We start from the raw sequence: 25,617 nt of genomic DNA on the forward strand, positions 1-25,617 counted from the left end.
ACAGCGATTAGAAAGAAAAACTACAGAGCTCAATAAATTGCTCAATTGTTTTAAAAGCATGTGCAAAAAGTTACTGACAATGAACACACCCGGATGTATCGGGATCTATGTGTAATTATTGTTTATTTTTTTTTTAACTTAGAATAATTTGTACTATTTATGCATTTTTTTTTATCTGATAAACACAAACAATATTTATACTTTTAATAAAATAAAATTATATGAATCCACTACCTACATTTTAAAAACTGAGAATTTGTGAAAAACAATCATTCAAATTAAACTTACATACACGGAATTTACCTACATAATATAATAATATTGAACAATGAATGTTTCTTGTACGATAATAATGTGAATAAATAACACGACATGTTCAGCATTAAGTTCAAAAAATCATTCTGCACATATATTAAATATTGTATAGTAATAATATAAACTTCAATATATGAAGATACTATTAATACTAAGACTTTGGGACCTGTTATAGTATCTTCGCTATATTTCTCTAACTATAGAACTGGTAACTACACATTTTGAGAGTAATCCTATGCCCTATGAAAACCGTTATTCTGAGTTAGTAAAAAGTAAAACATTCCTAGTACTTTTTTTAAAAATAATTGAGAAAAACAAAACAAATTTTTGGAAAAACTGTAATTAGCACGCAAAACCAGTTTTGGACAAGATCAATTTTGTTTTAAATAGCATTTTCTAGTGCTGATCTAATTAAACCATAATTTAATATTTTGTAATTTTTTTAAGGTATACATTATTGGGTATAAATAAAATAAAATAATAGTGTCGTCCATAACTGAGTATTATTTGTTGGCATAAGTTATAAAAATTATCGATTTCTATATGTTATTGGGTATTGGGTAGGAATCATTTAAAATAATGAAACAATAAATTAAAAATAAGACTGATATACTTCAATATGAACAATATAAAATTAAAAAAAAATAATAATTAACAATAAGCAAAAACAATTTAATTTTAAAAACAAATTAAATATCATATTAATATGATAATATGTTTAAGATTAAGAAATAAAATAAGGAATACAATACTTATCAGTTATCAGTTATCACCAATAAGATTTAAAACAATATAATGTAAGAACTAAAGATTAAGTGTTGGAAACAATCTAATTAAAAAGTGAGATACTATTAATTGGAGACGATAAAATATATTAAATAAAAATAGTTAAATAAATTGTTAAAATGCACAAATTTCACATATAAAAGAGATTTGTTAAGTATATAGATTTTGTTTTGAGTACCCTATAAACAAAATCAATTATTTTATATTATAATAAAATGGCTTCTTAGAATTTTCTTCACTCAAAAATTTTAAGTTATTTTTAAAAATGTTAATGAAAAAACTACTTAAAAATAAAGAAATCAAAATGAATATGAATAGCAATTATTAGTGGATTTGGAATCAATTATCATTCAGTAATGTTCCCATTTTGTTCTTACTGCATTAGTTCTTTCACGTGAAGGACTGCGCTTTCTTTTTAAAGAACTTTTCGGGCGATGGACACCTGTGGTCTGTATTGGAGGGGATTGTTTGGCATCACTAGTTAAAGCTATATAAGCATATAAACTGGATATGGTAGTAATAGGATGAGGCTTGGCAAATAGTTCAACCACAGTTGGAGTAGATGAATTTGAGCTGGAACCATTGTCAGGACTATAAGATAATTTTTCCTCCCCAAGATTGGCTTTTTGCAGTTGTACACTAGAGCAGAAATTGGAATTAATGATAAAAAGGATACATAATACAATACTAGGAATTTAATGATAACACCAGAGGTTCATTCTCAACTATAATCCCAGAAATATTTTATATTAGTAAAACAATTAAGTTGTACCTCATTTCAATTAAGTACTTGGCAACTGCAATAGATTCTTTGTTTCCTGCAATAGTTATACGACGGTCTACATTTTCATTAGATCCTTCAGATTTAAATATATATATAGAAGCGCCACTTATTTGTCTACATAAAATAAACATATACAATATATTATTTACTGTTTAATATTTTTTATGTTTTATAAATCAATTTATATCATATGTTACCATTCATTGATTTAGATTTTAAATAAAAAGTATTTTTGAGTAAAAGAATTTATTTTAGTTACAAGTGTATAAATTTATTTTTAAATTGAGAAAAAACTATAATTTAATTTTCTAGTCTTAAACTCTAATCAATATGAATTTTAAATAAGAATTTATAGAATAAACTATTTTGTAATAGAAAACATTTGTTCGCAGTAAAAATGTATTATAAGTCATAACTAGACTAATTAATGCTTTATATTATATAATATATAATTAAAAAATAAAATAGAAAATTAATCAATTAGAAAAACAATTTCATAAATGACAAAGGTAACCTAACCATAAATCTATCGATCAGTAATTACTAATTAATAATATATATATCTATATATAGGTATTTTCATATTGAGTAGGATAATATGTTAGTTACAACTTACCGAATTTCTGCGATTTTACTTCCTTTTTTACCAATAACACACCCAATTAAATCATTAGGTACAGTCATTGATATTTTCTCAGTATTTGATTTGGTTTTTTGATTATTATGTTCTCTACTAACATTTTGGTTTTGACGATTACTTTTTCTTAACTGACTTCCAGCTAATGCAGCCAAATCTAAAGCATTTTTATTGATTATATTTACCTAATAGAATAAAAACTCATACAAAAAGCAGACTATGTAATGCTAAGCTTATCGTATTGAAAATATCAGTCTACTATAGTATATGATTAAATTTAAAACACATAGCAATAAAAGTTAGTTAAAGAATTGTTCCCATGAAACAATAACGCATTAATTTAGCTACACTAAGTGGATTTCCAAAATGTATACAAAATATGAATTTTTTTTTTATTTTAGTTGTCATTTGAAAGAATATGTAATTAACATTTTTATTCTACTAGTAATGTAGTTTGTTAAATAAATTTTTCCTAAAATATGACATATATTAATGTTACTAACATAATATATCAATATCAACATATTATCTTAAGATAGTGAAAATAGAATCGTACATATTGTGTTTTTTATATTTCTAAATTAGTATAAAATCAACTTATTAGGAACCTTTCATTAAACATACGACTTTTTAACTAAGTAAATGCTTATATTAACATAATTGGAAAAAAAAACTTAAAATTCATATGATTAGCTTAAAATTTTTATAAATATATTCATTTTGAATAAAAAATAATTTTAGTTATATTATATTAAGTTTTTACAGTGAATATATATATATTTTTTTTAGTTACATCAAAATAATTAAAATTATTTGAAGAAAAATTTTTACTTTTAATGTTCAAAATTTAAATTTTACAATTTTAACTTTAAATGCTATTAAAAAACTAATATGGCTAATATAAAATTTTATTTTGATTCAAGTATCTAAACTCTGTCCCAGGAGAGAACAATCTGCTCGCTAACCAAAGTGTATTCTAAGTGTAAGAACATTAATTCTGTTTTTTTTTTAAGTAGGTTAACTTTTGTTGAATTAAAATTGAAAATCATTTTAGTACATACCAGCTGGTTTAATATTTGCAGTTGATTTAGTTCCTAACCCAAGAGCTGCAAGATTGTTCAAAGGAATACTGCATTCTCTTCCATACTAAAGTTAAAATAGTTAATTAAGCAAAATTAATTAGATTTAAATCAGTATTTTAATGATTAAAAACTTACATCTTTAAAAATTGTACAAGAAGCAAACCCTGAAATTTCATTACAAGGATCATAAGGGATAGATGCATCAGAACACGGTGACTGAAAATTTAAAAATTGTATTATATAGATACCGAGTAGACACTTACATTATTTTAAACCTATAATAATATAAGAAACACAAAAATATAATGAAAAATTAGCTGTACAGTAAAGAAAAAAACAATATGAACATTAATTATTATGATACTAATTTCCAGAATTGATAATAATTTTACTATTTAGTTAAATAAAATATACAAATATGACAGTACTACACTAGGTAAGTAGCACCAAAAGACTCATACATAGTTAAATTTCCATAAATCTCTTAACTATCTATTATTATTTTGTTCAGGATAAGAACTGTACAGTGGTGCAACAGTGAAGTTATTTCAGTCCATCACACCAATTGAGTCTATTATGTAGTGGAGTCACACTTCTGTGCCCAAAATGGCCACTGAGTACAGTTCTTATCTTGGAATAGTTTATAAGAGTAGAGTAAAGACATAATACTAGTTTAAAAATCAAAATATTCTCTATCATTATTTAATATTTGTAAACATTTTATATCTCGTATGTGTCCCAGAACACAATACTTCAATTTATCAATTTACTTAGAGTTTAAAATAAATATTCAAAATTTTCTTACATTTAATATTACGTTGCAGACTAGATAAACACAATGAGATACTGTGCCTGTACTACCAGTAATTGAAATTATACGTTCAGTTGAATAAGGTAACAAATCCAATCCTACTGATATGGTAGCTCCACTTGATTCTCTAATTTCTTTTATTTTATTTCCACTTTTACCAATTATAAAACCACATTTAGATGCTGGCATAATTAGCTTAAGTGTCAAAGGTGATTTTGGGCCATTCCAGTCACCATGTAATCTCTCGAAAAACTAAAATAAATTAAAGATGTAAATTTAAAATTTAGTTTTTTTTTATAAAAATTCTCACTTCTTCAACTTTATGACAAATAAGTTCAGTAGCTTTATAAATTGTAATTCTATTCCCAGTAATGAGAACAATACGTTCTGGTAATGAACCATTAGTGATTTTAACTTTAGCACCAGACTAAACAAATATTTTAAATTATTATTAATAATAGGTATTAATAAGAAGTTAAACTATTTACCAGACTTCTTATATTTTTTACAGTTTCGCCTCCTTTGCCAATAATATTTGCAACTTCCTAAAGTTGAAAAAAAAATACAGATTTAATCATAAAAATAAAATGTTCTTTAATTAACTAGATTAACTTTATTTTTAAAATAGGTATATTATTGTCTATACTCTATACCTAATATAAATATTAATATTACCTAAATAGGTACACACATGCATATGTTGTCTTTATGTTATACACAAGACATGTAGATTATGCAAATTCTGTTGGCTTAAATATAAAAGTAGATTTACCAATTATCAAACTTCAGACAGTAAATTCACTTGTACTCTCTAGTTGATCATAAAGGTACTATACCATACTTGATTAGGTATCAAAAAAACAATCTGAAGAATTACGAATAGGTAGATAGTTCTTCTGAATTTCGTAAAATATTTGCATTACAGTATTTCACAATTAGAATACAAATACTTGCAAGACGGCATTTAAAATATTTACTAACTATTTGATGTACCTACTTTAAACTGTGCTATGTACGTTATTTACTCAATATTTTATAAAAAAAAAATACGAATTGTTAATTTTCATCCGTTCATCGCCTGTAACGAGCATTGAAATCATAATTATGCGTCATTATAATAAAAAAAAAACCGAGAAAAACGAGAGATTAAAAACGAATAATAACGCCTAATGTTTGGTTTCTGAGCGTAATAATAGACAATAATATTATTATCATTTACGCGGGTAATAACAACTACAATTTCGACGGCGCTTTCGAGCGAATAAAATATCAATAGGTAAAACAAAACAATATTTTTGTGCTTAGTTACATACCCCACCGGTAATCAGAATGCGAACAGTCAATTCGACATCGTCGCGATTGTTGTAACCGTACCATCCTCCTCCTCCGAAGGGTCTGCTTCGAAGTTCGTTTTCTTTTCTCGCCTTGACAGACATAACGTCGAGAGAGTGTAATTGTATTATAAATACACGTAGGTAACAGCTATTCGATTAATAACGATCGGGCGAACGCGATCGGACGCACAACTGCCGCGGGACCGGACGAGAACCGACGAACGACGACCGTACAGGCGTACAAATGTACAATAACCGTTTACCGCGTGACGATACCCTGGCGAACACGCTGACAAATTTGAGCGCGCGCCGCGTACGATAACTGCGTTGCGGTAGGACGTGTCGGGGGGGGGGAGGGGCAGCGAAGCCTGCTTTCCGGTTTGTCTTGCGATCAGTATGACCATACCAATAGCAAATACTATAAATTTATAGTATTTGCCAATAGTCTAAGGCCGTGGACCATACTATTATAAACTGATCGTCTACGATGACCATTGACCACTGACCAGTGTAAGAGATCTGTCGCTATGTCGCGTAGATCTTGAAAACGTGAAAATGAAAAGCGTGAAAACGATCTCGGACATTCGTTTATTAATTAAAATAATTAAACATAGTTTGTGCCTAAAACACGAGCGTCCTTCGTTTGGGCGAGAAATTCTCCGATCGTTTAGGCGAATTCATAAATAATTATCGAATAATAGGGAAGTTACCTGTACCTACGATAATTTTCATATACTTATTACAACGTTTACAACTAAATATTATTATTATTATTATGCATAGGTATCTATATCGTTTCGACTGATTGGTGATGACTATTTTAAAGTGTGCGATGTCATGTAATTCTTGTTGCCATAATAATTATTCACGACCTTGTTTAAATAAATAAAAGTTTTGCATTAAAGTACTTATTTGTAGGTAAAATATTTTCCTAAAAACAATAATTAGATTAAATTTGTAAAATTAATTATAAATGATTTCTAATCGCTTTATTTTTTTTTTTTCTATTTCAAATCACTTGGCAAAATGAAAACTGTTATGCATTATACATGATCAAATTGTCGAAGATTATCGACGGTTGTTGACCGACAATAATGCTTGTAACACAGAGAATAATACCTAAACATAATACTGTGACTATCGTTTACGATGGAACAAATAAAAATTATTGTCACAATGTCACGCCAATTAGTTATAATTTTATAAATGATTTTTTAGGAACAATATTATATAACAATTTTTAATTTTTGCTATATCGACATCCAAATGAAGAAATATGTTCCGTCTATGACGGTTAAGATATCCATTTCACGAAATATAATCCATATTGACATATTGTATAATTACGTAGTGTGGAGAAACCATGATTCTAATACTGAGTCCAGTCAATAAAGTAACGTTATTATTAATGTACTATTATTAGACTAGCGAGGAACCTTCAAAATTCTAATTTATCGGTGTTGACAATTAAGTATTAACTAGGTACCTACAATAAAATATAAACGTACTTGTAACTTTGAAAATAGTCATATTTACGAATTACGAAACCCACTATATTTATAAAATCAATAATATAACTAATAATAATTGTTAAACTGTAAATTGTAATAGTGAATAAAGTTATTTTTATTTATTTATTGAATTACTGGTCGAGCTCAAAATATAAATATTTTATTTCATTTTACTATTTTTATTTTTAGGATAAATTAATAACAAAAGTATCTAAATTTCTAAATATAGATACTATACTCGCTAGTTACTTTATTTGTTTGTATTATGAGGGTTAGAGGGTACTAAGGTCTTAGGCGTACTAGACAATTATTTTTTACTTACCGTTTCCATTTTAACTTTTTCCTTTATTTGCCGTTGTCGAAAAAATAGAAATAAATAATTACTCAAATTCAAAACACACAGTTCACTAAAAGAAATTTAAACACGGCAACACAGAAATGGAAATGGTCGTGTTTTATAAATAATTTAAATATTTATTTTTGTACAAATAATTAAAAATACAGCTATTATAGTAGCCTCCTAATGTCTTCTGGCTTCCGCTATCAATGCGTAATAAATAATAACTAATAACTAATGAATAATGTCTAAGATTTAAAATGTAAAGAATGTGAATTTATAACTTTTTTTGTTTGTTAATTATTATAAATATGGCAACAGCTATACTACTATAATAATAAAAGTATTTTGAACAGTATTATACCATTATAATTTATAACATGTATTATGTATGTTATAGAAAACTACAGAATTTTTTTATATGTGAACGTACTTAAATTATTTCTGAACAAATTATTCATAATTTGAGATAGGCACTTACTAACTGAAAATATTAGAATGTCTGTAATAATCATAACAAAAATTATTGAATACAAATGAGAGTAACAAATTGCCAATTGGGATTATCCAATATGGAAAAAATTTAGTAGCGAAACTCAATTACAATTCGAAATTTACCGGACCGGACAAATACGTCTTTTCTTAACTAAAAATAGGGGTACGTTAAAAGGTGACACTGATCGTTCAATTATATTGTTTTGTTACATTTTAATTATTAATTATTCAGTGTTTTTTTAACTTTTATTGTTATGCCTATATGTAATATAATTGGTATTATTTACGGATTTTTTTATAAAAAGGTTTTTGGTCAGCAGAAAACGTGAAAGTTATCATGTGTTCTGCTGCATTATTGTCATCTGTTCAATGAAAAAATGAAAAACATCAGTAAAGTTTTCACATAGATTGATGTATTAACATCTTTACGCCCCCCCCCAAAAAAAAAAAAAATAAAAAAAATAAAGTGTGTGTAAAAAGATGGATCTAGAGTGAATTGGTATAAATTCGATGAAACGAAAAATTGTAACGGAAGTTTTAATGGTTGCCCACCAATAATTTGTTACAATTAGGGATGCGCAAAAACCAGATTACATCGATATATCGATGTACCGGTATATCGATGTATAAAATATCGATAAACGATATTTTATAAGACGAAAAATATAGATATTTCGATGTATCGATATTTATTTTATGTGCGAATTAATAGGTATCAATATAATGTAATACTTTAGCTTTATGTTAAAAATATTGAAAACGTAATTTTCGTCTTCATAACATTATAATATACTACATAGAAAAAAAATTAAGGTGGAAGTATAAAAAGAATTGATCATTATTGTCTACCTATTTCATTTTATTTATTTTCGTGGATATAATAATATAATAATATAATTTTGAAATCTCATTAGTAAAAAACAAAAAAAAAAAAATTATTTTTATTAAAATTATGTATACTTACAATATAATAGGTATCTTTTTAATACAATATTACCTATATCTCCAGAGAGTGCTACACAGCGGCAAAGAAAACGGCGAGCCCATATTAGATGTTAACACATCAATATTGAATATTGAGCGTCACTGCGTCAGATACAAACTCTGACGCACACATTTTTTTTTATAATATTTTTTCTTATTTAAATGGTCGCTACGTATTAATTTTTTAAATTTATCTATGCGATCATTATTATCGTATTTCTATTTTTAACCGTATTGTATTATATTATCTACATCTTTTTTTAATACTTTAAAAATATATTATTACGTAATTCCCATACTTGGATTGACTATAGGTATAGACGCTATCGTTTCCGTTTGCGGTTTTAACAAATTTTATTTAGATTTCATTCGCGCTCGCTGGTCGCTGTAATTTTTAACCATATTATTTACGATACAATTTTGTCAAATTAACAATTAATTAGAATTAGGTCGGTGAATATTATATACTGTTATAGAAATATGGAGTGAAAACTGAAAAAAGCATTTAGGTATTAAGTACTTAGTTTACATAATTTTTTTGGAACGTAAATGACGTTTTCATTCTGTATTATCGGCTGGTACGAATGACGAAATGACGAAAATCGTTTCAGTTGGAGACCAAGTGTACGTTGGAACAAGTATACCACCACTGCCCGTATCAAGTACGTCATGACCGGCAGACGGTTATAAAAATGTATTGTCAAATATTTAATGACAACGGTGATAACCGATTTATTCGTTCGAATCGTTCGACGGCTTACTGCGTAATGTAACTGGAGAATGTTAGCGTATTAAATTTTATTCGCCTATTCGCCTGTTCATAAAATCGTAATATAAACTTGTCTGGCCAATTCAAAGTCAATCGCTAATAATGAAAACATTGAACACTGTTGCGAACGAGGAAGTAAGCTTTGACTGTCTTTGAGATAACTGCACGCCCATACAAAAGTAATGTTGCAATAATCTTTTGTTATTTACATTTTTTCAGGCTTCCAAAAAAGGCATGAGGAAGTTTTTACACAATTTGCAGCCTTCAAGTGCTGGCAAAGAAAACTTGGTGGGTGCTGGCAGGACACCGCAGGATATTGCGTGAGTGTTTTAGCGATGGCGCTATCGCTCATAATTGTTTATAAGATATATTTTCATACTTTTTTGTAAATAGGATCGATGGAAAAACCATAAAATCTGAACCGAATTTTGATGAAACAGAAGTATGCGTTCAAGAAACATCTTCTGTTTCTAAAGTGAATCCGTCATTGTACCAAAAATTGTTAACAGAAGATCTTACTTCTGTAGGTAAGTATTTACAAACATTTTGACCATCTCGTGGAGTCAAATCAATTCTATGTTTTTAATTGTTTGTATTTGTCATAGCTGGCCCGAGTGAAAAATACTGGGAAGTGATTGCTGAACGCCGCAGAAAAGCTTTAGAAGAAGTATTGGAAGAAAATGAAAAATTACAAGCAATGATTATTGCTTTAGAAGAAGAAAACAAGACTTGCAAGTTATTGATTGAAAACACTACTGAACTCGTCAACACACTTAAGGTAAAGAATATTTTCTGACAATTAAACCTAGTTAATTATTAAGTAAACAGATACCTAGTTTATTTTTGTCAAAAAATAAATGTACCGACATTTTATTTATGTTAAATATAAAGTTGGGACATTTAGTCCTCACAAATTATTACTTACAGAATGTTAAGTCCTTCATATTTTTTTTTTGTTTATAACCTGTCAACATGGAAATAAGACTGGTTATTGTAATTTTTAGTATTAATAGAAAAATAAAAAATAAAAGTCAGAAAAACCCTTCAAAAATAAAGAAACAATATTGAATTAATTGGAATTTTATACTATTTCTTACTGTTTAAATTTAAACTTTATTAAAACAATTAATAAAAATTGGGAGACCTAAAATTCTATAATTAATGAACTAAAGGCTAAAAGTTGTATAGCTACTAACTCCCATAGGTTAGGTTAATATGTAGGTATATCAGGACTTAATATGTAATAAAAAACTTAAAAAATGTTTTAAAATTACAAAATCTTTATAAATATATCTCTGAAAAAAACAAGACATCCTAGATTCATTTATCAGTGTTATAATGTCATGTAAATATTATTTTATTTTAAAGAAATAGTTTTTAAATCTTAGTTGGTATCTATCATAGTTGAATATTTATTTTAGTTCAATGTTAACTCTTATAACTACTATTTATTTTGTTTATAATTCAGGCTTATGGAAATATTCTTCCTAAAATTTCTAAATAGTTTTTATATTCAATTTAATTTTAATCAAATGTACATAGGTACATTAAAAATATAATTTCCCTGAATGCACATACATTTTATTCATACTTCCAGACACTAATTGCATTTATCTTCATGCAATTTGGCCATTGAATATTAATTAAATAATTTGACTTCATTTAAATCTATTAAAACTTTATTAATTGTAACTATTTTTTGTTTTTTTTTTTTTATACAGCAAGTGATGAATGAAAATCAGACCTCTGATGATGATGATGAGCCATGTAATGAACAGGGAGACAGTGGTTTGAGCACGCCAGACAGTTATTCGAGTGTAAAACATATTCATAAGAAAATGAAGACATCAGATTCAAATGATTGTTCAGATAGCGACTAAAAGAGTCATTTTGTATCTATACTTATGTTCCAAGTTACTAAAATAATTACATAATTTAAACAAATATGTCATAAGTTTCTAGTAGGTTTATGTAATTTATTTATTTCTATAAGGGTATTATATTAATTTTGTTTAAAAAAATAGTATAAGTATGTTTTTTTTACTTCACTTTCAACCATAATATAATTGTTGTATTGCAGTAAGATATAATTAGGTAGACTAAATAGTTATGTTTATACTGTATAAAAAATTAATTGCCAAATATTTTTAACTATGGCATCATAAAATGAATAAATGATTTTGTACAATCAACACAGCATTTATTCAAAAAATATATTTATATTTATTTCATGTACATTTTCATAAGTTAGTATTATTATTTATAAGTAATAACAGTTACCCTGGTGTTGAGCATGAGTAGAAATCACTGGCTGAATAAAAGTAAATAGATTTTTAATTTTATTTTTTTTTTGATATTGAGGAATCAAAAATAAATTAGTTTTACCACAGAATAGAAACTGATAAAGAACTATATGAGAAGCATAAACATATAAACCAACTAGATAGCGGACTGCACAATAAAATTGAAGTCAGCGGCCATATGCTAACTGGGCAATGTTTAAAAAATTTTATACTATGAAAATAAGTTTGTTATTTGTATTACTATCAATATAGCTATCTTATCCATTGAGTTATTTTGTAAACATTGCCCTGTTGGCATATTATGGCCGCACGACTTCAGCTTTCTCATGGGAATGTAATACGCAGCCCGCTATCTAGTCTGTTGCTTTTATGTCTATGATGAGAAGCATAGGGAAATTTGATGAATGAATTCGCCAATTTTTTGGAGGAAATCAGTATGACCATATACCATAAAAAATATTATGTTCCAGTAAATAAGTAAATTATCCAAATATCATTTTTTGATTTAATAACTCTACTTATACTAACAAGTATCACAGAATTGAGTAAATTCTGAAGAAAAATATATTTTGTGATTTGAGTGGTTATAATAAAAGAAAAAGATAAAATAAATAACTTCATACAATTTATTACAAATAATATTTATTTAATAGGTTTTGATTTTTTTTCACATTACAGCTTAAAGTAATTACTTAAAAAATAATACAAAATAATTATTATAATTTTTACATAATCAATAGTTATTCTAAAATATTCAAATAATTATAAAGGTATAGTTAATTTATAAAAAAATAAGTATTTTCTTAGTATTAAATTGTTACAAAAGTGTTTAATTCTTAGTCGTATTACAATAATATATAGGTACTAATTTACTTACATGAACTATATTATGAATTTTCTTTTTTTTCTTTTTTTTTCCACAATACTCGCAGCAACACTACAAGTATTCACATGAAAAATATTACAAAATTATTTTTCTATAATGCTTAAATCATATACTATATATCTACATGAAATTGCTTTAAATAAATAAATTCAATACCTATATAAAACATTACAATTCCTGATATTAATTGTAGTGTTAATTTATTTGAACCTCTTTCATAATTGTAAATTGTAATGTATTAAATATTGTATATGTCGTAGGCCATAGAGAAAATAAGTTTTTTTTGTAAAAAGACTAATTTTCCATACAGCCTATGACATATTATACATATATGAATACATTATAATTTACAAATGAGAAAGAATATCAAGTTTATGATGTTTTCTTGGAGCAGAAAGAACATTTTTATTTATATGCTTAAAATGCTTAAAATAATTTTAAAAAAAACTTTTTTTAAATGTCCATAAAAATTGAATAGGGGTAGGATTCACATTATTGCCATTTTGATTGCGAAAACTACCAAATAGATTTTCTAAACAATCCTGATTCAATCTATAAGTACATAGTGAATATTGAAGGGGTTTATCAATGTCATCCCATAATTGTAACAAAGAATTTAAAGTGATTTAACATCTCTTTAAAAATTTAATTCTATGTTTACCATCATTAGACACTAATTCACCATTTACAATTTTGGTTTCCTAAACACGCATACATTTAAAAGCATCTAACATGTAAATTAAGTGTTGTATTTGGGATGTAGTGTTTTTAAATGGTGGATTGAAGTCCTTACTTCCTTCTTTAGGTTTCGAATATAAGATATAAAATAATTTGTCCATATAATCTATAAACATAATAGTTGTTTCAGCAGTAGATGACAATACACCACTTTCAATAGAAGTCCGCATACCTGCTGCTACGGTTGCACTAAAATTTTGATTAGTGTACCACATTTTTATTTTTTGAAAATGACTTAGGTTTGTATGCATCAGTTAATTTGTGTGCAAGACGATTAAGACCTTGATCAGATTTATAAAAATTAACTAAATGTTTTTTTCTGTTATACCACTCAAAAACGTTAAATGGTACTTGAAAAAGTTATTTCTAGATGATTTTAATAAGAAGGGGACATCAAAAATTTTAAATATTTTTTTTTGGTTTACAAAAAAGTAGGGATGCTGAGGTGAAATATTCATTTTGTTTCCAAATTCAACAAAATTTGACCCCTGATCACTTGTTAAAACCCTATTATATTTAAAGAAATACTTTGTATTTTAGAAATTACCGCATATATTACATTTTTCAACTGTAGACCACTACAACTATTATTAACAAAAAAAATAAGCAACTGGTTGTTTCCTAGTATAGTTTAAAATTCTTAACATAAAACATAATATATAGTTTGCAGGTTCATATGTTTTTTGCTCAAAAGAACTATTAAACCCAACTATATAATCTTTTGACAAATTAAAAAAAAGATGGGTTTTTATTGCCATTTCGTCAATGCACAAAACACAACCTTTTGCATCCACTTTCAAATTATTTTATTTAAAACTTAATGATTCAAAAATGACATTATTTAACCCGGGTCCTATGTCTATCTTCTCAGTAACCCTATGCAATGTTCTTGTGCTATGCAATTGCAAAATTTTTTTAAAAACTTATAAGCTTGGGGTCCGAAAAAATAGATAGTAAGAGCTAATTGTTTAAGTTCCTTAGAGTAACGATAACCTTGAGGTTTCTTAGTGGCTATTTTAACAAAACTTTTTACAATTAAAGATAAATTGGGTGATAAATGTACATCACAACATCATAAAAATTGATGACATGGTTTCATTCATTTGTTTTGTTTAAGTTTCAGCCTCTTTTTCAAGAATAGTACATCTTTTATTAAGTTTACTTAATTTACCTTTAGGTTTAGATTTCCTTGGGGTGTTTAAAGTCAAGTCCTTTGTAGTTTGTGTTAATACTGGGTTTGAACTTGGTTTATCTACTTGTTCGTCTACACTTGTAGTAAAGATTGACATTACTGCATAAAAATATTTTCAAATGTTGAATTAGACCTTATAAATGTAGTAAATAGTAAAAAATACAAGTATAAACTTACAGGTAGATGGTGAATTAAAATCCATTGTATGATTAACAATTGGTGAAGTGCCAGAAGAAGTATATGTGGTTGTTTGCATTACCAAAATTAAAAAAATTAAATATTAGCAAACAATTTATAAAAATTAACCTAATATCTAGATTCTAGATTATAATGAATAAATAAAACAACAATTAAAATTACCAAACTGAGTAGGCACAGCGCTAATCAATAATCGAGTTTTCTCTGGATTTGAAAACATATTATTTTTAAAATGGTTCATACAAACTCTATAACTTTTGTTAAGGTTGACAATAGATTTAAAAATCAAATCTTCTCTTCCACAATTCATTAACCATTCTTTAGACCTATAAATTAATTTATTTTATAAGAAGCTATTTCTTAAAAATTAATTAATATAATCATTATGACGTTTTGATAAATTACTTACCGATCCAAATCTTTGGGCACTCTAAAAAGGCTGCATTTTTTTTCCCTTGTAGTGGTTTTGGAGTTTATACAACTTTTAACCATACATATCAGAACCATAATAAAGTGACAAAGTGAAAAACTGACCAAATTCTGACAGTCAACAGAAATACACAAAGAATAAATTTATTGGTTATAACAATACAACACGAAACTTTCACGAGTCCAACCTCAAAAGATTGACCCTTAGAATTAACAACAATTTCCTTCGATACTGACGAGCCAGGTGACGATTTTAATCAAACTAGGGGTTCACAGTTTAGGCTGGGAATTAAAAAGCGTGTTTTTTAAAATATGATCAGCAGGGTTCCGCATTTTGTGAACCCTTAACGAAAATTGCTACCTGTCCCGTTTGAATCAAGGGACATATTTTATTGTCTGTGACACAGAATAATAACAAATAAATATCAAAACAATATTATCACAAAACATTGATAATAGTGTTTTCCTCCAGAAAAATGGTCGCTCATTATTGATAACATTTAAAATTGTCTAGAGCCTGGTTGACTAGGAGATGGCGCCACAATCGCTCGTTGACTTTCCATAATAGATGTGGATCTTTTCATTATATTGTGCAGTATTGTTCGTTTCCAGTCCTGTTAATCTTAGTCCGTGGCCTGGTTTTACTATGCTTAGTCGCTTAGATTAGGAACACAGTCACTAGATTAGGGGTGATAAGTATCGTCTAAATTTGTATTATACACTTATATTTCGTTATTAAATATTGCATTAAATGAGAATTAATTCTTTATCATTTCTAAAAAACTATTATTATAACATTTTTATTTGGATTTTTTTTTTCTTTGAAAAAAAAAAAGAATAATAACTTGTTCTATACTCTTAATATATGTGTCACTTCATTTTTACAATGAATTTAATCAAATCAAAACAGAAATAAATTGAAGATGGCTCATGTTACTCGTACTCCATAAAAATTAACAAAACACTGAACTATTGTGAAAAATAAATCCACTAATAAACCGGAATAAAAACACATCAAAATATAGGTATATATATATTAGGCAAGGAAGTTAAGTTCCAATTAAATAGGAGATCTGAATTAAATGTTTTTAAATATCAAATTTATGTTTGACATTTTTGTTATAAGATAAAACATATCCTAATTTGATCTTTAGAAAAAATAAGTTTTATATTATAAATAACAACATATTAATGAGACATGAATTTTTTATTCAACCTGGATTACAAAATGTTGACAATTTACTAACTCTAGCATAGGTAGTAATTAAACTGAATTATCGTTCATTAGAAATTTCAAAAAATATAAATTTTTTTTTAAATAAAATATTTTTATTTTTATACTTATATTTTTAAGTTTTTAAACATTTTATTATAAAACATTACATAAAATATTGCTTTTAAATCTATGTGCCTTAGCACTTTACAATAAACTTTTAATTTGAACACAATAGTAATAAAATTCACATACACATTTTATAATTCAACTTTTGATTTTTATAAATGGCTAAAAACCAGCAAAGTCATCATAATCGTTTTCTTCATCGTCTTTGTTCCAACCTATACTGCGATCTATTGCTTTTTTCCACAAAACATACTCTGATTTTTGTTCTAAACAGAAGAAAATATTAAATTTTAATTATTATTTAATATGTGTATATTTAAAAACTTGCAATAATTATTATAACAATCATAAAATATCTAATTAAGTAAATACTTGCCTTCTTCTGATAAAGTCTGAATAAAAGTGTCACAGTTTGATTTAACACTGTGCATACTCCATATGCCAATAGCAAAACCAGCTGCCAAAGCAGCACCTAAAGCTGTAGTTTCCACCATTTTAGGGCGCACTGTTTAAATAAACAAATATAAATATTAGTTGGGCTCTATTATAGTTATAGCAAATAAATAATCAGTCAAAATTATTTAAAGTATGCAATTTTGTAAAAATATGTATAGTAAAATAAAGTTAAGTAAAAGAATGATTTGATGTGTGGAGAACTAGAGGTAGCCAGTGCTTGTGATTTGAGTAACTTACCAACAGGAAGACAACAAACATTTGTGAGAATCTTCAAAAATGTATCACTAGTAGACATACCACCATCTACATTCAATGCTGTAATGGGATGGCCAGTGTCTGACTGCATAGATTGCATAACATCTTTAGTCTGGAAACAGATTCCTTCAAGAGTAGCTCGCATTAAATGTGCATCTGTTGTTTCCATAGTTAATCCTGTGATTGTACTGTTAAACAAAAAAGATTAAATTAAATTAACTCAGTTTTTATTCTTCAATTTTTGTTGAATTTATGAGATAGTAAAATGACTACTAAATACTTACAAAAAAAAATAAAATAAAATAATAATAATAGTTTGATATAATATATATACATTTTTAAGTTAATTTAATAAATATATTTTATTGTCCTTTATGCAGCAAAAATCAATATTCAACTTATACAATATTGTTCAAATTCAATAAAATAGGGATCTATTTAACAGTGACTGTAAGTTGTTCGACAAAAATAAATATTTATTTTTATACTACTAACCCACGTGCGTCACTTTTCCAGTACGGCGCATAAAGTCCGGAAAAAGCAGGAACAAAATGAATGCCATTTGTATCTTCCACACTATCAGCCATTACCTCCATGCTCTTGTAACTATCCACGATACATAGATTATCTTTCAACCACTTAGTAGCAGATCCAGCCACAGCTACAGATCCTTCCAGCGCATAAATGGGATCGGTGTGTTTCCCCATTTTGTAAGCCACGGTAGTTAAAAGACCATGAGTAGAAATCACTGGCTGAATAAACGTAAATAGATTTTTAATTTTATTTTTATGACACTTTTATTTTTTAATATAGAGGAATCAAAAATAAATTAGTTTTACTAGGCTTAGGTTAAAAGCAGTTTTATGAAGTAAAATTGAATCTATTATTATAATTTATTTAATATATACAAGAATTATGACCAAATTCTTAGAAATTGACATATTTACTGAACAACTCAGAGTATTTATGTAGTAATTTATCATTGCTTTCAATAAAATACCAACATAACTCTTATTAAAGCAAGCAAAGCAGAACTAATCTCTCAATACTAAGTGTCTTTATTTTGTTTAGCTTTTTTTATTTTGAATTTGAAAAAATAAAACAAATTATGTTTACCTTGCGACCAGTGTTGTATAATAAAAAACACCCAGTTCCGAATGTACACTTGGCTTGGCCTGCCAAGAAACACATCTGACCCATAAGTGCAGCTTGCTGATCACCAATGCACTAATATAATATATTAATAAAAACAATAAATCAATAAAAAGTGAAAAGGCACATAGAGGGTGATATAAGTTTTAAAATTAAAATTAATTCATTTCTTACCCCTGATATTGGTGTTTCTATAAGTGGTCCATCAGTCATACGACCAAATACTTCTGAACAGCTTCTTATTTCAGGGAATAATAGTCCACTGGGTATTTCAAAAAAACTGAAATAAATTACAATAATATTAAATTATTCAAAGTAAAAAAATTATAATACCTTCATGCTCATACTTTATTGATTATTTTAAAAATAATAAATAATTATAAAGAAGGAAGAAACAATTTACTTCACATTTTTTAAATACTCAAAATTCAATATTTTTTTGGTAAATTATTTTATTTTTAACAGTTTTTAGGTTAGTACAGATAAAATTTAACTTATAAAATATTCAAAAAGAAAAAAAAACTAAGTAAAATTTAAATTTAAAACAAACAAATATTAGCCTCTTAATTATCAAAACTTAAGAAAAACAATTAATATTCATATTTATATTGCTGTAAACATAAATGGACATACTATTATAAAATCTATTTAAAATTTTAAATCAGTGGTTTTTAACCTTTTTAATAATAGCACACTTTATTTCAAACAAAATTTTCGCGGCACACAAATCTGTATAATATCACTGAATACCGATTATAATATTGGTCAATACATACTTATAAAACAATAAATAGATATTTTCACAGCACACCAGTTGGAAACCACTGATTTAAACGTAATATACATACCTAATCAAAGCCTTATCCCATCTTAATGAATGAATATTCATCAGCATGGTCCGAGAAGCATTAGTAACATCAGTTATATGAACTCCACCATTTACACCACCTGTAAGATTCTACAAACAGAAAATAAATACTACTTAATAATAAGTCAGTACAATTAGTTTTTTTTCAAAGATTGTATTTAATTTATTTAAAAACAATAATGAATCAAACTTAAGAAAGATCAAAGAGATATATTAATAGTTTTTAATATTATTCATAATAATAGAAAAAATTAATACATTATTTTTTTTTATTATTATTTATATGCTATTGAAGTTAAATTTTGTCTTTTAGTAAACAGAGTAAAGCTTTTATTACAAAGAAGATCTATAAAGAATTTCTATAAATTAAAGTGTTAACAATAGCTTTTTGAGTAAAAGCAAAATTTCAGAACTGTAAAATGTTTTGGTTAAATATTAGTAAGTACTAACTAACTATACAAAATTTTAGAAACTTACTACTGATTTTTTAACTCTGTTTTCACTGTTTACAGATAAATGAGTTTGTTTTGTTAGATTATGCTTTTATACAATACAATTGTTAAGTGAAATCAAAATAACAGTTAAAGTTGAATGATATTAGGCATGTAATTATTATTATTATTTTATTTTTATGAATTTATTGACTGATATTAAAATGAATAATGAATAATAATATTACATATTAAATAGTATTACTTATAAGTATTGTATGGACTAAGGACTTAGTAAGTAAACAGATATTATTTTTAATTCCACACAAGACTGTGCTAATAGCTACAATACATGTAGTAACATGAAAGCAATTAGATATAAACATTTTAATTATGATAACTGAGAATTTGTATAAATACAGTTAAATAAAACAAATGGCCAGATGTCCTTGTTTATTGCTAGATATGATTATATAAAATACTGCCCAGAAATTCAGTTTTATCAGTAAAAGAAATACATGGACTGTTGAGTTGCAAACCAAGTTTGTGAGTTTTATATTTATTTAGTTTAATTTCTGAATAATTTGGTACTTAATATTATATCTAGTATTAATTAATTGTAAATAAAAATTTGACTTGTTTTTTTTTTACTATATAATTGATAAAAAGTTTATTCCTATACTTTGATGGTAGCAAGTAACATAAATAAGAGGTGTAATTCATAATCGGGGATTGGATTTGTATGGATTTACATATTTCTACTGACTGATTGTACTGAATAATAAATAAGTAAGTATGCAATAAGTTTGGTAAAAATGTGATTAAAATAAATTACTTTTAAGTATATTTCAACATTTACAGATTTTGAAATATATTTAACAATATTTAGTCTTTTTAAAAAACATTCCCCTATTTTATAACTTAAAAAAAAAAAAATTATTTAACATTTTGAGAAAATAAAATTGAAACATTTTGATAAAAACTACCAATTTAGTGAAAATAATATAATTCAATTTAAAGTCTATACATCCAGTTATAATATTTACAATATTTTTTTTTGCATTTTACTATTATTTTTTTAGAAATTATTATTAGTTATAAAATAATAATAATACATTGCTGTAATTTAAATTTTATAAATATTATAACCATTTTTATTAAATATACCTAATTGAATTTTTGGTGCATGAATGCAAATTCTTTAGTGCACATAATATGATTTTAAATGCGAATAAATCCAATTAATACTCATTAATAAAAGTAAAATTAATAAATATTAACAATTAGTTACAAGTTATATCTGCTTGTCCAACATTCAATAGAATAGAAAATGTTATAACTTTTGTATTAATGTAATTATTGAGCTATAATTAAAAATAAAAGCTAAAAAAAACTAACTTGTATTTTTAAAGTTTTTCATAAAAATGCAGGCATTTAAATGTTTGTAAATTCATACTAATGCAAAATTAATTTCTATTATAGTAACAATATATTAGATTACATTATTTCAATATTATATTACAGTCCATTTAGGTTATTAGTTATTACCCAAATAAGCCATGAATCCATTGTACCAAACATACACCTCTCTTCTTTAATAGCTTGTGCAACTTCAGGTACGTTTTCTATTAACCATATTAATTTGAATACACTGAAGTATGGATTCATCGTCAAACCACATTTGAATTGTAAATGTCTATCAAATAATTTACAAAAAAATATAAGCAAATATTAGTATTAGCATATAATAATAGAACTCTGTATCATATTAGATTATGGATTATATTAGAATACATAAACTTTTGTTATTTGATGGTACTCATCTTAAAATGAAAAGTAAAAGAGATAAATAGTAAATATTAAACCAAATTATGTTGAAAATATTTTCAGCGGAATAAAACTATTGGGTAAATAAAAAAAATATTAAATCAACTCACCTTTTTTGTTCATCCGGAGTATGACAGTTAGGAATTCTTTTGTTCATGAATCTATCAACTATTGGTTGTGTTCTCATGTCCATCCATACTATAAAATGATAGTTATTTTAAATTTATATATTGTTAACTTCAAAATAAAATTTATTATAACTAAGGTTCAGAAGTTGTAGAAGTTAAAACGTGCAAAATATGCATGCAAATATATACAAACAATATAAAAATACATGTACAAAAAAAAAAAAAAAAATGTAAAATATAAAAAAATGAATTTATTATCATTTATCAATATTTATAATTCATAAAGGTATGGGGAATATTGATGATTTAAAAATAAAATTAAGCAAGTGGTGGCTAAAATACTTTTCGAGTAAACCATTCTCACCACTTTACTTGTGATTGATTAAATGTTTGATTTTTAAACTTACCATTGTATAGCATGGTCTACTATAAATCAAAAACACATAGCACAATATGCAACTCCTAAAACTTCTAAACCCTACTTATAACTAATTAAGTTTACTTAGATGTATAGAAATGTACTTACTTATAGCATTGTATAATGGTTTCCCTGTATACTTGTCCCACACTAAAGTAGTTTCTCGTTGATTTGTCACACCTATTGCAGCAATAGCTGAAGGTAATATGTTCATCATTTTGAGTTTTTCGCATGTTACAGCTACAGTTTCTTTGACTTTCATCAGTATATCCTCTGGATCTTGTTCCACCCATCCTTCATGCAAGCTTATGTTAGTTGTACTTATTTGATGACTGGCTACTGGCATGTGAGTTTTAGATGAAAAAACCTATAAAATATATAATTTTAAATTAGAGTTTTTTTTAGTAAATAAACCTTTAGTAGTAGTATACAACATATAATAAACTATATAATTCTTTTTATTATTTTAAAGAATATTAAAGCAATAATAAAAAAGTTAATTTATAAGTTTTGAAGAAATATTAATTGTATTATTATTATATTTAGTACATACCAAAAAACGTGTACTGCTAGTGCCTTCATCAATAGCACCAACAAATGTTTCTTCAGCAGCAGACATCTTTAATATAAACAAATGAAACATAACAAATTATTAGGACAAATATTCACAAATTATTGGTATATTAACATATTAGTAAAGTTAAAATATTCCAATGAATACTGTACCTACCGATTTTTGTGTATTATTTTTCTTATAACAGATTAAGTTATGTATTTTGGACATTGTAACAAACTATGGACGTTGATCTAACTGTTAATAAACAAAACAACCATGAATTAGAATGTGTGTTCTGATTTTTATAAGATTATTAACAATGAATATGATACAAAATTACTTAGTATTATACATTTTGAAGCCAATGGCAATAAAAAAGAAATATTAAAATAATTGACCAATATAACTACATATTTGTATTCGATTTCAATAATGTTTAGGTCAGGAATAATGATAAACTGTAATTAATGCATTGTATAATATCATACTGTTATCATATGAATAATGGTCCAATATAATTAAATAAATATATTATATATATATATATATATTTATAATGTTCATATTATTCCAATTATCATAAATTACTATAATTAGTATTAATTATACTTGACTATTAACTTTATATGCTACAAAATAATTGTTGAAATAGTATTTTAATATGACAATATCACAAGGATACACAAATTCTTATACTCAACAATGCCATGTTAGGAAATTTTAAAGACCAAATCAATTATGATGCATGTTTTTTTTTTCATTTGATTTAGATTTATACATTAAAATGTCATAGGAAAATAATCAACATAAAAATCAAATTGTATAGAATGTCAAATGTTCAACCTATGTAAATAGATATGTAAGTATTATTATTTTTACTGTTTCTTAGAGCATACATATTTATATATTTAGAAAGAAATGAATTAATAATATTTATTGAAAACTAGTTTGTTTAATTTCAAAAGCCAGAATATTAGAAAAAATAACCATTTAAAATGATTGGCCATTGTCTTAAACTCAAGGCTGTTGAAAATATACACGAATGAATAAAATAATAAATAGATAGGTATTAAACAATAGTGCGCAAGACGTTGTGAAACGTCAAACGTTGTTTCGTAAATTCGAACACTCTTATACGGAGTCGCATCGACAATCGCTTAACATTTAAACAAATCAATAGCTAATCATTAACCAGACACCTCAAACGAGATGGGCTTATTCGATTTTAGCGAACCATTAAACGAATCGCGTATCGTTCACGATATTAAACGTCTAAGCCCCAAGACCGATCAAGAATCACGTGTGCATCAGAGATTCTAAGTACATTCGATATACTGTACGGTTCGAATCGAACGCCATCATACTCACGCGACGAAGGCGAAACGACGATGCGTGCTGACTGTTAGGTGCCCGATCTGTGATGGCGCAGCAATGGCGACGGCGTACGCGAGACACGCACAAAAGAGACTTGGGTAACGGACGTCGAGTCGGGCCAAACTAATATCTCCATGTACCTAGCGATTGCCAGTCGACTATTCGCGGTCGGAGTCTCGGCGACGATTGAATCGAGTGGTTCCAACAATTGTGTGTATACGGTTTCTCACTCACTCAGTCACTCGTCGACACGAATGTCACCGCTAGCGAAAATAAAATCTCGGCCTAGGTCCCGAGGACAATACCTTCCAAATAACAATAATAATAATAATAATAGTAGTAGCACTGTAGCAGCAGACGCAGTAGCAGCAGTAGTACCTATTGAAAAAAATGTAAGGAACACAAACACACGATCGTATTTTTTGTCGACCCGGCCGTCGTGTTTTTGGCTTTTTTCCTTTTCTTTTTCCCCCCTCACTACCGATTACCAACCGCGGTTATCTATATACACGCGTATAGATATAAGATAACCGCGAGCGTTTACGGGTTAGCTGCAGCCTGCTCACAACGATGACTGTGTGTGTGTTTGTGTGTGTGTGTGTCGTTTATATTATTCCGTTCTGAATGTATAATGTATTAAAATAATATTATACGATATTATTATTCATCGTCTTGAGACGACGTGTTACCAGTGTAACGTTATCTATACCATCTATGCGTAGAGTTATTCGAAATAATAATAATAATCGTATAGCATAATGTCGTTTTTCATAAAGAACTCACGACGACGAGACGATATTATTATTATTTTTAATATAATTTATTATTGTGTCCACGTCGACAAAGAAACGCAGACAATGCGGTGGACTTATGGGTCCACCTCGCAAGCGGAATAATAATAATAATAATGATTTATTACTATTCCGTGAAAGAATCCTGTACGCGTTTATCAATTTGAAGAAATTTACGATGTAAATATGTATGTAATCGGTGTACGGGGAAAAAAAAATGATGATAATAAAATAATGAAATATAATATTTAAAGCGAACGGTGATGTAGGTATTATAAAATATTACGTAATTTATACGTCTATACTGCGGATTTATTAAATCGTTGTTTGATCATAACATTATTGTAATCGGACTACCTACAACCGTAGGTAATAAACTTATCTGATATATTTTATTTATTATGTATTATGGTATATTTATATTTTAC

General features: G+C 26.6%; 4 protein-coding genes across 5 annotated transcripts; 1 reads left to right on the forward strand and 3 right to left on the reverse strand.

The window, feature by feature from the left end:
* Positions 1–1,264: 1,264 nt before the first annotated feature.
* On the reverse strand, positions 1,265–6,190 carry LOC126552766 (poly(rC)-binding protein 3-like). Its single transcript, XM_050207673.1, has 9 exons — positions 5,729–6,190; positions 4,904–4,960; positions 4,726–4,842; positions 4,410–4,667; positions 3,740–3,820; positions 3,584–3,668; positions 2,502–2,679; positions 1,874–1,999; positions 1,265–1,740 (listed from the first exon to the last, which is right to left on the reverse strand). The coding sequence occupies exons 1-9, from the start codon at positions 5,849–5,851 to the stop codon at positions 1,452–1,454; spliced, it is 1,314 nt and encodes a 437-aa protein (XP_050063630.1). The 5' UTR covers positions 5,852–6,190; the 3' UTR covers positions 1,265–1,451.
* Positions 6,191–9,782: 3,592 nt separating this feature from the next.
* LOC114130880 (geminin-like) lies at positions 9,783–12,182 on the forward strand. Its single transcript, XM_027995952.2, has 5 exons — positions 9,783–9,980; positions 10,065–10,165; positions 10,239–10,372; positions 10,451–10,623; positions 11,567–12,182. The coding sequence occupies exons 1-5, from the start codon at positions 9,948–9,950 to the stop codon at positions 11,723–11,725; spliced, it is 600 nt and encodes a 199-aa protein (XP_027851753.1). The 5' UTR covers positions 9,783–9,947; the 3' UTR covers positions 11,726–12,182.
* Positions 12,183–12,797: 615 nt separating this feature from the next.
* Positions 12,798–16,318, reverse strand: LOC114130881 (52 kDa repressor of the inhibitor of the protein kinase-like). 2 transcript variants are annotated; one of them, XM_027995953.2, is made up of 4 exons: positions 15,572–16,318; positions 15,325–15,488; positions 14,944–15,036; positions 12,798–13,085 (listed from the first exon to the last, which is right to left on the reverse strand). In XM_027995953.2, the coding sequence occupies exons 1-4, from the start codon at positions 15,667–15,669 to the stop codon at positions 13,036–13,038; spliced, it is 405 nt and encodes a 134-aa protein (XP_027851754.2). In that variant the 5' UTR covers positions 15,670–16,318; the 3' UTR covers positions 12,798–13,035. The 2 variants fall into 2 exon arrangements, with proteins under 2 accessions (XP_027851754.2, XP_050061291.1); XM_050205334.1 differs by lacking the exons at positions 15,325–15,488; positions 15,572–16,318 and adding an exon at positions 15,142–15,316 and having other exon boundaries at positions 14,944–15,063.
* A 461-nt stretch (positions 16,319–16,779) lies between these two features.
* Positions 16,780–24,885, reverse strand: LOC114130878 (glycerol kinase). The gene is made up of 13 exons (XM_027995948.2): positions 24,393–24,885; positions 23,199–23,279; positions 23,022–23,087; positions 22,577–22,835; positions 22,033–22,120; positions 21,644–21,791; positions 19,645–19,754; positions 18,971–19,076; positions 18,761–18,871; positions 18,140–18,396; positions 17,627–17,832; positions 17,310–17,438; positions 16,780–17,199 (listed from the first exon to the last, which is right to left on the reverse strand). The coding sequence occupies exons 2-13, from the start codon at positions 23,250–23,252 to the stop codon at positions 17,096–17,098; spliced, it is 1,638 nt and encodes a 545-aa protein (XP_027851749.1). The 5' UTR covers positions 23,253–23,279; positions 24,393–24,885; the 3' UTR covers positions 16,780–17,095.
* Between the last annotated feature and the right edge of the window lie 732 nt (positions 24,886–25,617).

This window comes from Aphis gossypii, chromosome X (assembly GCF_020184175.1).
Source record: "Aphis gossypii isolate Hap1 chromosome X, ASM2018417v2, whole genome shotgun sequence".
Taxonomy (NCBI): domain Eukaryota; kingdom Metazoa; phylum Arthropoda; class Insecta; order Hemiptera; family Aphididae; genus Aphis; species Aphis gossypii.